The 13,058-nt window shown below is 42.3% G+C and overlaps 1 protein-coding gene across 1 annotated transcript in view; it reads right to left on the bottom strand.

Moving 5' to 3' along the window:
- The window catches only part of MYOM1 (myomesin 1), a 111,052-nt gene that overhangs the window by 26,516 nt on the left and 71,478 nt on the right, over positions 1-13,058 (bottom strand). Inside the window, exons 21-25 of the mRNA XM_080936369.1 lie at positions 12,621-12,805; positions 9,268-9,382; positions 2,466-2,622; positions 1,583-1,689; positions 1,428-1,472 (exon numbers count right to left, since the gene is read on the bottom strand). Coding sequence (XP_080792495.1) covers positions 1,428-1,472; positions 1,583-1,689; positions 2,466-2,622; positions 9,268-9,382; positions 12,621-12,805 — 609 coding nt within the window. The remainder of the gene's footprint in view (positions 1-1,427; positions 1,473-1,582; positions 1,690-2,465; positions 2,623-9,267; positions 9,383-12,620; positions 12,806-13,058) is intronic.

The raw sequence follows: 13,058 nt of genomic DNA, 5'->3' as shown, positions 1-13,058 counted from the left end.
GAATCTTTTAGATTCTTCATTTAAAAGAGGGAGAGTATTCACCACCTTTTGATTTGCTATCTCAAACCTGGCCAGTCAGTAAGGGATCCTTGCAGGCCAGTGGAACCTCTGGGGTGTTATTTCAAGCTTTCCTTCTTATGGGTATCAGCTGTGGAGTTTAATCTTTCCTATGGAAAGTACTTTGTCTAAGGGCATGTCAATGGTTCAGAAGGGCTCTTCTGCAGAATGAGGCCCTTTACCCTGTTTTCCAAGAATATAAAGTATTGTCTCCAGATTCGCCTTCTTTAGAGCTTAGAGTCTCCTGTTATGTGCCAACATCACAGATTTGCCGAAAACATGTAAATGAGTATGTTTAGAACATACAAGTGTGATCTCAAAACATGTGGGTTAAAAATAACTGAAGATGTATTGACTCATGTCTTCAAATCTTCACACTGCTTTGCAGAATGAAGCATGGGGTGGGTTTTCTTTCTATTCCCTCCCCTTTCTCTTTCCTCCTGGCCCCCTTCTCATTTTCTTGCTTTTTAGACAGGCCCCCGGTAGCTCAGGCTGGCCTCTAACTTCCTGTTTTGCCGTATAGCCCAGGATAACCTTGGATTTGTGATAGTGCTGGGATAACAGGTGTGTGCCGTCACATCTGGGTTTATGTGATGCTTGAGATCAAATCAGGGATCTGTGCCTGCCAGAAGCCACAAAAACACTTTCAAAATGACACTTTTCTGTGCCATTTACCCCCAAGAAGTGCCAAGATACTAACATAGAAAATGTACTCCATGGGGCTGTGTGCTTTTCTGGCCTTTCCTCATCTCTCTTTCTCTTTCCTCTCTCCCTCCATCAATGCCTCCTTACTCCTTCCTTTCTTTCATTTGCCAGATTTCATCATGTAGCCCAGACCAGACTCAGGACCCCACTGCCTCTACTCCCAGTTCTTGTCTTTTGAACTCTTACATCAAAATAGGATCTTGAGGTTGCCTAGTGTGGCCTTGAACTTGAACTCAGTGGCCCAGCCAGGCTTTGAACTTGCCTTTGTCCTGTCTCTGCTAAGTAACTAAGATTACAGCACTGTGCTATCAGGTAAGGCTTTAAACTTTTCTCTTTCTTTTCTTTTCTTTTCTTTTCTTTTCTCTCTCCCTCCCTCCCTCCCTCTTTTTTTCTCTCTTTCTTTCTTACATACACAGCGTCCTGCCTATATATATGCCTGCATTCCAGAAGAGAACACCAGATCTCATTACAGATGGCCGTGAGCCACCATGTGGCTGCTGGGAATTGAACTCAGGACCTCTGGAAGAGCAGTCGGTGCTCTAACCACTGAGCCACCTCTCCAGCCCTAAACTTTTCTTAATTAACAACAAAGCTGTCACTTGTCCTACTGCAGGAGCTGAGCCCTGGCAAACCACTAAAATCTACAAGTGTACCAGGATACTTACTGGGGAACTTGTGCTCCTGGCTGAGGGCGAGCAGACGTTTCATTTCTGTATAGAAAAATAGAAGACAAGCCTTTACCCACTAAAGCAGATGCCACTTGATAAGAACTGGGAAAGGAAAGCAACATCAGCCTCAGAGAAAACCAGTTTAAACTCACCTTCTTCATCTATCAAGTAGCTCGATGCTATCCCATCCGTTTCTGTAACATCACAGGAATAGGTGCCCAAGTCATCTGCCCCGAGGTCTTTAAAGGCCAGTTTTGTCCTTCAAAACAAAATATGTTTCCTAGAAACAAGGCTGTGTATTGTCTGTGGGTCTGTCACACTGTCATTTCTCATACCCTATACATGCTAGTCCCATCACGTAGGACATGTGTCATGCCGCTGCCCACACCTACCCCACTGAGCTAAAGCTTGTTAACTCTTGGTGTCTTGGTCTGAACATCATTTCCACTAGAAGACTTTCTTGACTTCTTGTAGGATGATGAGGACACGGGTGTGAATGTCCCATCTCCAAGCTCTGCTGCATATGTAATACACGTCCTACAAAGAGACGGTCTCCTGATGAGCCCTTTTCTGAGGAGCCTAGGTTTTTCTCCTATAGGGTAGAACATGCTTCAGGTAGTTCTGGGTGTTTCTACACCAACCCTATACTCCTCTTGTCAGAACTGAGAATAAACTGGGATCATGCCCCTGTAGAATGCCTGTGCCTTTGCTTCCTGTTGATTCTCTGGTCTGTAGCACCTTTTCTGGGACACACAAGTTAATTAATGAACAGATCAATATTCTAGCTCACCATGCTTCCTCATTTTCTCAAGTTCCATCATCTAAGATCAACCGAACATTTTGATGTCACTGAATGAACCAGAAGAGAAGTTTATAGTTTGATTGTTGGTTTTTTTCTTTAACCAAATGTGTTCTACTCTAAGAACTGTGCATTTGAAGGATTATATTTTAAAGCTTAAACTGGTTATAGATTTTTATAATACCAAATGTTATGTTCTTGCGGTAAAGAGGTAATGTGTTATTGGAATTCCTTACTTATTGCCTTTGCTTTCAACTTCTAATCGTGGAGAATCTTCAGTGGGTACATAATCTTTGGACCAGACGAATTCTGACTTGGGAGTCATCTGATCACATTCAAAGTTCAAGGAAATGACCCCGTCATCATCCACATTCACAACAACCTCTTTGGTACCTAGAAGATCATAAAGAAAGCAGTTAGTTGGGACTTGTGATAAAACCAGCCAGCTAAGAAATCTTGTGTTTATTTATTTCTTCCTTAGAACTTAGGCTGGACTGGGCCAGCTTCCACTCTGTGACAAAGAATTAAATGAATCTGTCATGTTTCTTATATAGAGGCATCACCAGAGCCAGCTTTGTCTGCCTGGAACTGAGGGAAAAAATGGTTGAAATGGACACCACAGTTGGGAACGGACTTGACTGTCATTCTGGAGAAGGACGTCTTGAGCAAAGGGAAAGTGGATCCATGACTTGTGCTTCTCTAAATCCTGTATCTACTGGGTCACCAGAAAAGAACAGAAAGACATTGTTAAACCAGCAAGAAATTTCCAAGAGAAACTAGAAAGAATAAGCACAGACTACATTCTCTCGAAGTTACGTCATTTCCAAAGGAAGAACGTACGGCAGCTTTCTCTGCTCCTACCATAACCGTAACAGTTTGAGGGTGTCTGTCTAGATTGGAAATGACAGAGAAGATTCTTACTGAGCCAGATGAAAATTTAAATGGAGACAGATTTCAATAAATCCAGTGTGTTTCAAGAAGATTGGTTTCTGGATTTTAAAAGAAAATAATTTATAGTTATTTTATTGGGGGGGTATAAAAATTACCCTGGCTTCCAACATAGCAATTTGAAGTTTGTACAGCAGCACATCTATTGCCAAATCCAGTTTGAAAGAAGCAAAATGTGCTTGATTTATGCAAATATATGCAAATCTAATCATATATTTTGATTGTGTTTCTTTCAGTATATTTGGAAAATTACATTTAACCTCAGAAAGTTACAGTTTTACTCTCTTTCAAGGTGTTAGAAAACTTTCCTGTAAGTGCCTCCCAGGGAAATGTTATTTTGTCTCTAGATAGTACCATTAAAGTCCATCACTTGGGTATTGTTCAATATTATTGTCAGTGGGGTTTGTGGAGAGAGCGAGTCTTGTTAGGAGATGTTTGAGAGGAAACTAAACCCAGACAATGAGGATCCTGGATCCGGACCCTGATAGCTGAGATCTTTGCGTTCTTTCCAATGACAATGCAAGCCTTCACTTCATTATCTATGTATTCAAATGTATCCAAACAATGATTGTTAACTCCTGTAAAGAGTAGAGAGCAGAACCGAGACAGCTCTCAGTCTAGCAGACTTTCTCTGTCTTAGTTTTAACAAATCTATTTGACTCGTTGGTAATTTAAAATAACAATCAATTAAATGCCTAATTGTTCCTTAAGTGAAGCATCTGCCACAAGATCCTTGTAATGCTGTAGGCCCTGTCTTTTTGTCGTTGTTGTTCCTGACAGCACATGACTAATTAAGATACCCACTTACTGCAAAGAAGTCACAGAACTGAAGGTCCCTTGGCTCCACCTCTCAACTCAGTAGATACCTTTGTACTGTAAGGCCTCACCCACCTGGAACTTGGCTCCAAAGCAACAGAGAAAAGAACACAGTTCTCTAAGTGCCAGGGCTCATGTGCCAAAGTCCACTTTAGGGTCCTGCTCCCCGGGAATTCCAGATTGTCACACTGAAGCTGTTTATACCTCACCAGTGGCAGTGATGACAAATCTAACTGGCTACTTCCTTAGCAGATTAAGCTTAATAAGTAGAGAAGAACCTACTACTGGTAAACACGTTAAGAACATAAATCAACCAGAAAGGAGATAGAAAAAAACCAAATAACTTCTGTCCAGTAAAGGTCTCACTACATCACATGACTTCTGTCCAGTAAAGGTCTCACTACATCACATGACTTCTGTCCAGTAAAGATCTCACTGCATCGAAGTCCTGTGCTATAAATAAGGTTGATAACTATGGCTCTGAGCCATATACAGAAAGTAAATAATAAGGTTTAGTTACATTGCATCAAAAAGTATTTATTGAAACATATAATCTTTTCACACAACTTCATTGAGTCTTAAAATGAAAATTAACTGATGATTTGGCAGTGACTTTTGGCAGAAATAAAATAGCTGGATACTTAAAACTAAATTCAGTATTTATTCATGTGTTCATATTTTGATAAACAGTCAAGTTAAATAAAAGCACTGTACTAATAGCAGTAGCTTTTCTACATCATTTTACACTTAAAAGCCGAAGCAAATCCAAGTCTGCTGCAATGCTGTCAAAAAAAAAAAAAAAAAAAAAGACTCCCTGCGAATGAACTGCCTGGTCTAGGTGAAGGGTCAACCCACTTCCCTTAACGTTGGGTTGGAAAAGGGAACCAAAGTCTGCAATGACTCAGGATTTTTCAGGAACTACTTCTGAATCTGTTTAAGGACATAGAATTTCACTTCATACATTAGGAAATCTGAGTAGAGAAACAAATGAAAGATTATTTTGGCCTCACAAGGTGTTAGATTTTTGTCCTGGGGCTACAGAGACGGTCCTATGACTATGAAGTGTGTTTTATTTTTATAGAGGACCTGCCTTTGGTTCCCAACACCCACAAAAGGCAGCTCACAACTGGCTGTAACGCCTGCTGCAGGAGATCCAACACCTTCTCTAGATTCCACAGACACCTGCGCTCAAGTGCGCACAGCCCATCCTCCCTCCTTCCCCTCTCTTTCTCCTCCTTCATGCAGGCATATACACAAACACAAACACACAATTAAAATTAATGTTTAAGAAAAGTAAAAGTTGTCCCTACTCAGCTCTTCAACCTCAAATATCCTCAAATATTAAAGATAAAAGTCCTTGTACTGCAGAGATGGCTCAGTGGTTAAGAGCACTGACTTGCTGATCCAAGGGTCCTGAGTTCAAATCCCAGCAACCACATGGTGGCTCACAACCATCTGTAATGAGATCTGATGCCCTCTGTGTCTGAAGACAGCAACAGTGTATTTATATACATAAATGAATCGATCTTTTAAAAATCCTTAATGTATACACAGAAAATGTAACCTCACAGATGGTATTGCATTGGTCCCTCAGACACTGGGAACTCTTGGTATGTGAATGGGCTAAGAAATGATCAGAGATAGCATGCACTAATTGAAAACGAACTGATTCTATCCTATCTTTCTCTTTCTTAAAGTAAATAAATAGATAGATGAACAACTTAAAGATTAAATCTTAGTAAGCTGTTTACTTCCCTGCCCATCTCCATAACAAGATATAATTTTTAAATCTTTTTCAGGAGTTTTCTGAGCTTTATCGTCCTGCACAGTATGATATACATACAGTTTTCAAACCCTCAAAAGAGGGGCAGATAAGTCCAAACAGTGGTGAGCAACTGTCCCCAGTGGCTTGTGTCACTGAGCTGTGTTGTATTTGTCACACTTGACTGGTCTACCATCTTGGCAACTACAGGGTGGCCTCCACTGGACCTGGCTCTCCCAGCTCATTCTTTATAACCACACGAATGACAAATGCCTAGAATGAAGGGTACAGGTTGATGCTACATTCTGAGAGTCATGCTGCTCAAAACGGGACCCTTAGAAAGTGGAACCTAGGCTGAGGGTGACCTCCAGCCCCTCTCTTACTCTCTGTTTCCTGTCTGTTATGACATTATCTATTCTACCCTGAGGTAAATTAACCTTTCCTCCTTTGAAGTTTATGTCACAGAGTTGCCACCACTGAGAAATGTATGCTGGGGTCAAGGGACAGTTAGGAAGCAGGTATGAGAGCAGTTTTCTGAATTAGCCAGTATTGCTCATCTTGCAGAGCCAGCCAGCCTCCTGCCTCAGAATCCTTTACGTTTCCACCATGAGGCCACTTGCCCACATTTGTCCTTTCAGGGCCTTACCAGCTGCAGGGTTCAGCAAATTTAGACACATGGCCATTACCTGAGTCTCGCTCATTTTTGTTTGGGAGAATGTATTCTCCCAGCATGCTCTGCTGCTTGTGCCCTGCCTGGTGTCTGGGTTCTCCTGCCCGTCACACGGTTCTTCTGCCCGCTGTTCTGTTTCTCTGACAAGAATAACTACTCAGTGCACAGCGAAGCCGTTAACCTCCATATCACCTGCCAGGCCAGGCCTCTCTCATCCCCTATCTGATCTGGCTCACCTGGCCTCCACCTCCACTGTTGTGATACGATCAACCACAGATACTGTTTACAAGTATCAAGCATCAAGGAAAAAATGGCCTTTTAGGCATCACCAAATTGACACTACATATGTCTAACCTGTTCTGTCTGTAGCTCACAGTTGTTTTGGGAAAGCATCACAGGACACTTGGTCTGTTGTCAGGCTTCTTATTAGCAACACAGTTAGACTTGGTAAAGGCCGGGCAACATCCCCTTGGAGATCTTTGACTTCAGAGGGAGGCCAGTGATCTTCCTCTAGTGGGTTAAGCAAACTTTCAAGTGAAACCCAGTCACATCTGGAGGATCTTGTTACATGCATTTTTGGTGTGTTATTTCTTGATAAGCTTTATTTTCTACCTAAGAATTTAATAATGTATCACAAATGAAGGTGTTCTTCTCAAATAAAGGTGAAGGATTTCAATGATTTAAAGTCTTTTCTCAATAAGGTTGCAAATTTCACACCCAAGGTCTTGAAATTGGTATCATTTCTCTCCTTCCTTTTATTCATTCTAACATAAAGTGAGCAAAATAACACACTTAACATGTAAAAACATAGTGAGTATGGTCAATTTCAGTCTACATTTAGGTTTTGTTAGTCAGCAACTTACAAAACCCTGAATCCTAGTTCCTAGCCTATTTGGTTTTGCAGATTTGCACGAACGTCTACCTTAGCTCTCACCATACCAAACTGTAAACTCTGTTGGTCCCACAGGATCATAAATCTAATGAGCAAACACACTACTCCTAGTGCACATACAGGACCTGCCATGTAGTATCATGTTGCAAGAGTGAACATGCCTGCTGACCAGAAACCAATTCCAAACGTCACAAGGAAGCATCCTGACTTTGTATGCCCGAGCATTCTTTCCTAAGCTATGAGCAGCTACGTGTATTCATGTCTGCAGCTGTTGACTAGGGCTATATTCCAAGGATGGAATGGCCATAGATGTCACTTTTGGTGCCTTTTCCAAATCAGTAACACAGAACTTGCGCTCAGGAGGTCAGTAGCCAACCCCTCATCATAGTCATGCTGACACCACATCTGGCTGGCGGGCTGCTGTTATAAAGTCGCCGATTTAGAAAAAAGGGTGACTTAAGTTTTCTTTAATCAAGTTGGGAACCGATAGCTTAAAAGGTGCATTATTGTAGCTGGAGAGTTCCCTTATACAGTAATCAAATGTTCTCTGAGGGGTAGACATTGTACATGAACCCATATAAATGTCTATTTGGCACCACTGAGATTCACAATGTTGACAACTGAGGGATCTGATCCCAAGATACGTGTGTGTATACACTTATAAGTGTTGTATGTATATACACTTATAAGTGTGTCTGTTCGGAGCATTTTTCTTCTTTCTTTGGAATTTTGCAAAGGTTACTATGAAGTGCAGAATTATCTGCCTCATTCTGTAGAGATCACTTTTGTCGAACATGTCCCTACCAACAGGTATAGTAGGAGGCAGAAACAGTCATGAAGAAACAGGAAGCAGTGGGCAGACTTGGAGAGTGCACTGTTGATACTTTTCAAGTAATAAGAGTTTTGAGGAGTAGAAATTTCCTATGTTTACATTTTCTCATCAGGAAAATAAGACTTTCTCGATCTGACCTGTGCTCATTTCATTTCTGAAAACGGGAGGCACATGAAAGCAAAACTCCTTTTTGCTAGAATGAATCTTAAATAAGTAACTGGATAATAATTTCACCTCTTACTGTTACTGCTGCTTTCCTTTATGAGTCTTCAGTTAGCAGAAATAAAACTTTTAAAACAGAACAAACTGAGCAGGAAAGGAACCACTGTCATCCTGTTGTTGGATGATGGAACACCGGATGAAAAACAGCAAAAGAAGATTACTGCTTCACTGTGTGGGAACATAATGTGGAATTCAAGTGTTATAGTGGGCAGAATATAAGTTATTATTTATCTAATATGTAGAATACATAATTTTATACAGCGCACTGGTGTGATGTGCACGATGCTTTATTGGGGCAGAGCCACAGTTGCTCAGGTTGCTAGTGGTTACCTTCCTGCCCCAGCAGGCTGAGGAGCCGGAACAAGCACCACGCAGCCGTAAAGCAGAAATACCTCGCCCTTGACAGAAAGAATGCTGACCTCTGGTTTAACTTCAGAGCTGAATTTCTCTATGTCCTAATCTGTGCAAGGGTTTTGCCCACTCCCTGGAATATTCCAGCTCCATCTGTAATTGTAGACTCTCAGGGTTAATGGCCAGGTTATAATGGACAGCCTCATATGGGTTCACGCTTAAGTTGGTTCAGAATATGGAGCGGTTAGGTATTAACCACAGTTACCTCCTAGACCACTTCAAACCTGGCTAATCACAGATCTGGGGATCCTCTGAAGGGACACGTGACCACCCCATGCTAAGGGTATATTTATTGACTTAGACGGCACCAAAGAGAATGAAGAAAGGTAGGGTAAATGTGATTCAGTATCTTACTTACACAGGTAGCATCTTTTCTCCCTTTGGTACTTGATAAACCCTTGCTTCTGTGTATGATAGTTAAATGCTCCACTGCGGAGTGGTACTCCAAGCCAGAGATGAATATTAATGAAAAAGTAAGAACCCACCTGGACGCGTTTCAGCCACAACAGGTCCAGCGAGGTTGGAAGGCTTTCCAACTCCTGCCTGGTTAATGGCACGCACACGGAACACGTAGCTGACGCCCTCTTTGAGGCCTTGCACCTGGAATAAGCAGGTTTAGAAATAATGAGCACCTTATGCCACATATACATGTGTGCTCTTTCTCTGTACATACCTCTAACCATACAACCCGAGGAACAGGGTTTGTGCTAAAGAGCTGACTCTGTATCCGCCTGGTGGCTTTGACTTTGGTATCTTCTCCGTGAACCGGCTGTCACTGGAGGAGTTGTTAAATGTCCCTTCCAAGCCTGTCATTGCCACAGTCTCTCAGATAATTTAAACACCTCCCAAATCAGAAACGTGTTGTTTTTGAGATGTGCACACACACTTTGAGTGAATTAGCTGTTTTATTCTTTGTTGAGAAGGTAAAATACAAAGTGTTCAAAATAGCATCTATGTTACACACCTCTCAGTGATTCCCTTGGTAAGAAGACATTTTGTATTATTGTTCAAAAGTGCATTGCAGATGCTGGAGAGATGGCTCAGCACTGTCTGCTCTTCCAAAGGACCCCAGTTCAATCCCAACCACCACATAGCAGCAACTGTCTGTAACCCAGTTCCAGGGGATCTGACATACTTTTCTGGCCTCCATGGGCACTAGGCACACACAAGATACACAAATATACATGCAACCAAAACACTCATTCACACATAAAATAAAAATAATTTTTTAAAATATATTCCAGCACTAACATATAAACACCATCCTTGTACACGTATTGGCTATTTCTCACTATATAAACAGGATACTAATATAATTGTGAATTTTAAGAATTTGTGAATAATTAAAGTGTATTAAATAAAGTTCTATGCAGTCTTGGAGAACCAGCCCAGATGCCTACCAATAGTTGAATTAATAAAGAATATGTGATATACTTATACAATGGAATTTTATTTAGCTGCAAAGAAGAATGAAATTATAAAATTTGTAAGAAAATGGACAGAACAGGAGATCATTGTGCTAAGTGAAATACACACCTCTCAGAAAGTGAAAGACTTGCTTCATCTTACACATGGAACACAGATTTAAATGTTTACATATGGAAGGCATCAGAGAAGAAAAGGAAGTATGAAAGGAGAGGAAACAGCCTAAAGAAAGGAGAATGGGAAAGAGGAGAGGCCAGTGGAATTTAGATGACACAAAGCAGGAGAGACTTCACAGGAAGACAGAGGCCAGCAACAGGGCATGGGAGAGAAGGGGGGGGAGTAAGAGCAAGGACAAGGATACAATGTGTTTAAAATGTCACAGTGAAACCCACGCTACTTTACATGTTAACGAAAGTAATTAAAATATTCTACACCCTTGATTTTAAAAATTATTGTCTGTGCATAGTGGGGCAGGGGTAGTACACTGAGGACAACCTGTGAGAATTGGTTGTAGGGGATATACTGATAACAGCCTGTGAGAGTGGGTGGTGGAGGGGGCTTAGGGGCATGCTGAGGACACCCTGAGAGGGTCAGCTCCCTCCGTCTACCACGTGGGGGTCTGCAGCAAGGGCTTTACTCGCTGAGCATGGCAAAATATCAGCCTTACAACCCCAAGGGGTTTTTGTTTGTTAGTTTTTAAGTTTTTGTGTGTTGCAGGTATGTTTGTACACTACATGCTTGCCTTTGAAGACTAGAACAGGGCATCGGATTCCCTGGATCCGGGGTTATAGATGGTTATGAACGCCCAGCCGTGTGAGTGCTGGGAACGGAATGTGGGTCCTCTGCATGGAAGAACTGTAATTGCTCCCAGTATGAACAACACATTTATCAAAATTCTTAATCTTTTTAAAACGTCATTTTAAATAGGTGTTTAGGAAGGAATTTATTATACCCAGGAGGTCTAATTTCTCCTCTAATGCTGTGGTAGAGACCAATATTCAAGATTTGACTTAAACCAAATAGTGCTGGGGAACATTTGGGACTGTGATTTAGAGTATTCATGCTTGGACTGCTGGGTTTAAAGTCTAACTATTGGATTATATTCTGATGACATCAGACTGTTATTATGCAGTGATAGCTCTCTAATAAGTTTAGCTGCTTTGCTTTGCTTTGTTCTGTAAAACAAGGTCTTGTGTAGACCAGGCTGGCCTGGAAATTACAGCATGGCGGCTGACCTTGAACCCCTGATCTTCTTTCTTCTCCAAGAATCACAGGCTTGCCACCGACTCAGCTGAGCTAATGGACTTTCAAAAATAATTTCAAAATTGAAATAAGTTCAATCTGTAAATAAACCTGAACTAGGGCACAGGCTAACTGCATAGAGTTTAATGTATTTACAAATTCTACATTGAGAAAAAATGCTAAGAAAGGAACAGAAACATTTCCTGGTGATAAAAATAGATTAGTCACCAGGTGTCTGACACATCTGCGGTGACACATAGGGGACAAGTGGCTGTGAGCTGGGTTTCTGTAACACAGGAGGAAGAGATCTACGTTCCAGAGTCTTGTCCTGTTGTGACAGGACATCTACAGTCTTCCATCACCCTGGCTCAAGGAAAACATGACAAATTCATAATCTCTGAACACGAACCCTTGGATTTCATGGGTGTAACCATTCGGTGTGAACGCCGCATGCAAATCTGAGTGGTTACTGTAAAGTCACAGTGATCATGCCATGGAGTCTTACTTCCTGTCCTACTACGTCTTTAAGATCTTCAGGCACTCTGTCTGTCCCACCCTGAGGGGAGGGGGACAGTCTACAAAACACGGTCACATAAGAGGACCTGCTGCTTCCAAGAAGCCCCTGTATGTGACTTAGGCACAGGAACAGTAAGCGTGCTCAGGGGCTCTGTGGTGAGGGCGAGGTGAACCCACTCCAGTAAGCTCGGCCTTCACGCTAGCACAGGCACGTCCTACTAAGTGAACCAAGGCAGGGCATGGCCCCCAAAGAACCTTCAGTTTCAAGTGTACCGGTGTGAACTCTGTAAGGACAGCAGCATCCAGGGAAAAGCCGCAGTCACAAGCAATTAGAGGAGGGGAGTCACTTCTGTGACATGGATGACAATAAGCAGCAGTGTATTAGACTGGTGTGGGGCAAGAGCCGGGAGAGAGGTAAATCAGAGCAAAGGGAGAGGAGGGAGCTAGAGGATGCCAGATTAAAGCACTCAGGTGAAATGTCACCCAAGTTTTCAAGAATCAAAAACAAAAAAAGTCCCCATCTCTAATTACTGCCAAATGGACGAAATCTTTTCATCCCAAAATATGAAACTGGCTCTGACTCGGTTAGCTAGTGTTAGTGGTTTTCATGCTTACGAAGAGAAAGCACGCTCTAAATCGCAGGGCAGCCTCTCACCCTCAGGTACTTGTTCACAATGGCTGCCTCATTAAGTCCTCTCCACTGGTCATCTTTGGCACTGGCTTTCTTCAGGTCCACAAAGTAACCCGTGACGGGAGTCCGGCCTGAGTAGACCGGAGGCTTCCACTGCAGAACCAGGGAGTTCTTCCTGACTTCACTGAGCTTCAGGCCGTGTGGTGGTCCTGGGTCAGGGAGAGAGAACAGCACAAGTCAGTGTGCAGGAGGAGACTCACTCTGAGTACACCCACAGTTACCCTTATGGTCTCTCAGCTGACCCTCAGGATGGAAGTCCCTTCAGAAGCCTATCAGTCCTCGAAGGTAGGAATATTGTAGCCACTGCAAGTTTCCGTGGCTGCTCTACAACAGTGGATTGAGCCCAGTGGTCAAGAGTACACTGGGACACCTCTCGGGGCTTCACTCAGGCTGTTCTTGGGC

The sequence above is a fragment of the Micromys minutus genome (assembly GCF_963924665.1).
Source record: "Micromys minutus genome assembly, chromosome: 23".
In the NCBI taxonomy this organism is placed as follows: Eukaryota; Metazoa; Chordata; class Mammalia; order Rodentia; family Muridae; genus Micromys; species Micromys minutus.
Note: the sequence above shows the minus strand (reverse complement) of the source record. Positions and strands in the feature narration are given on the sequence as shown.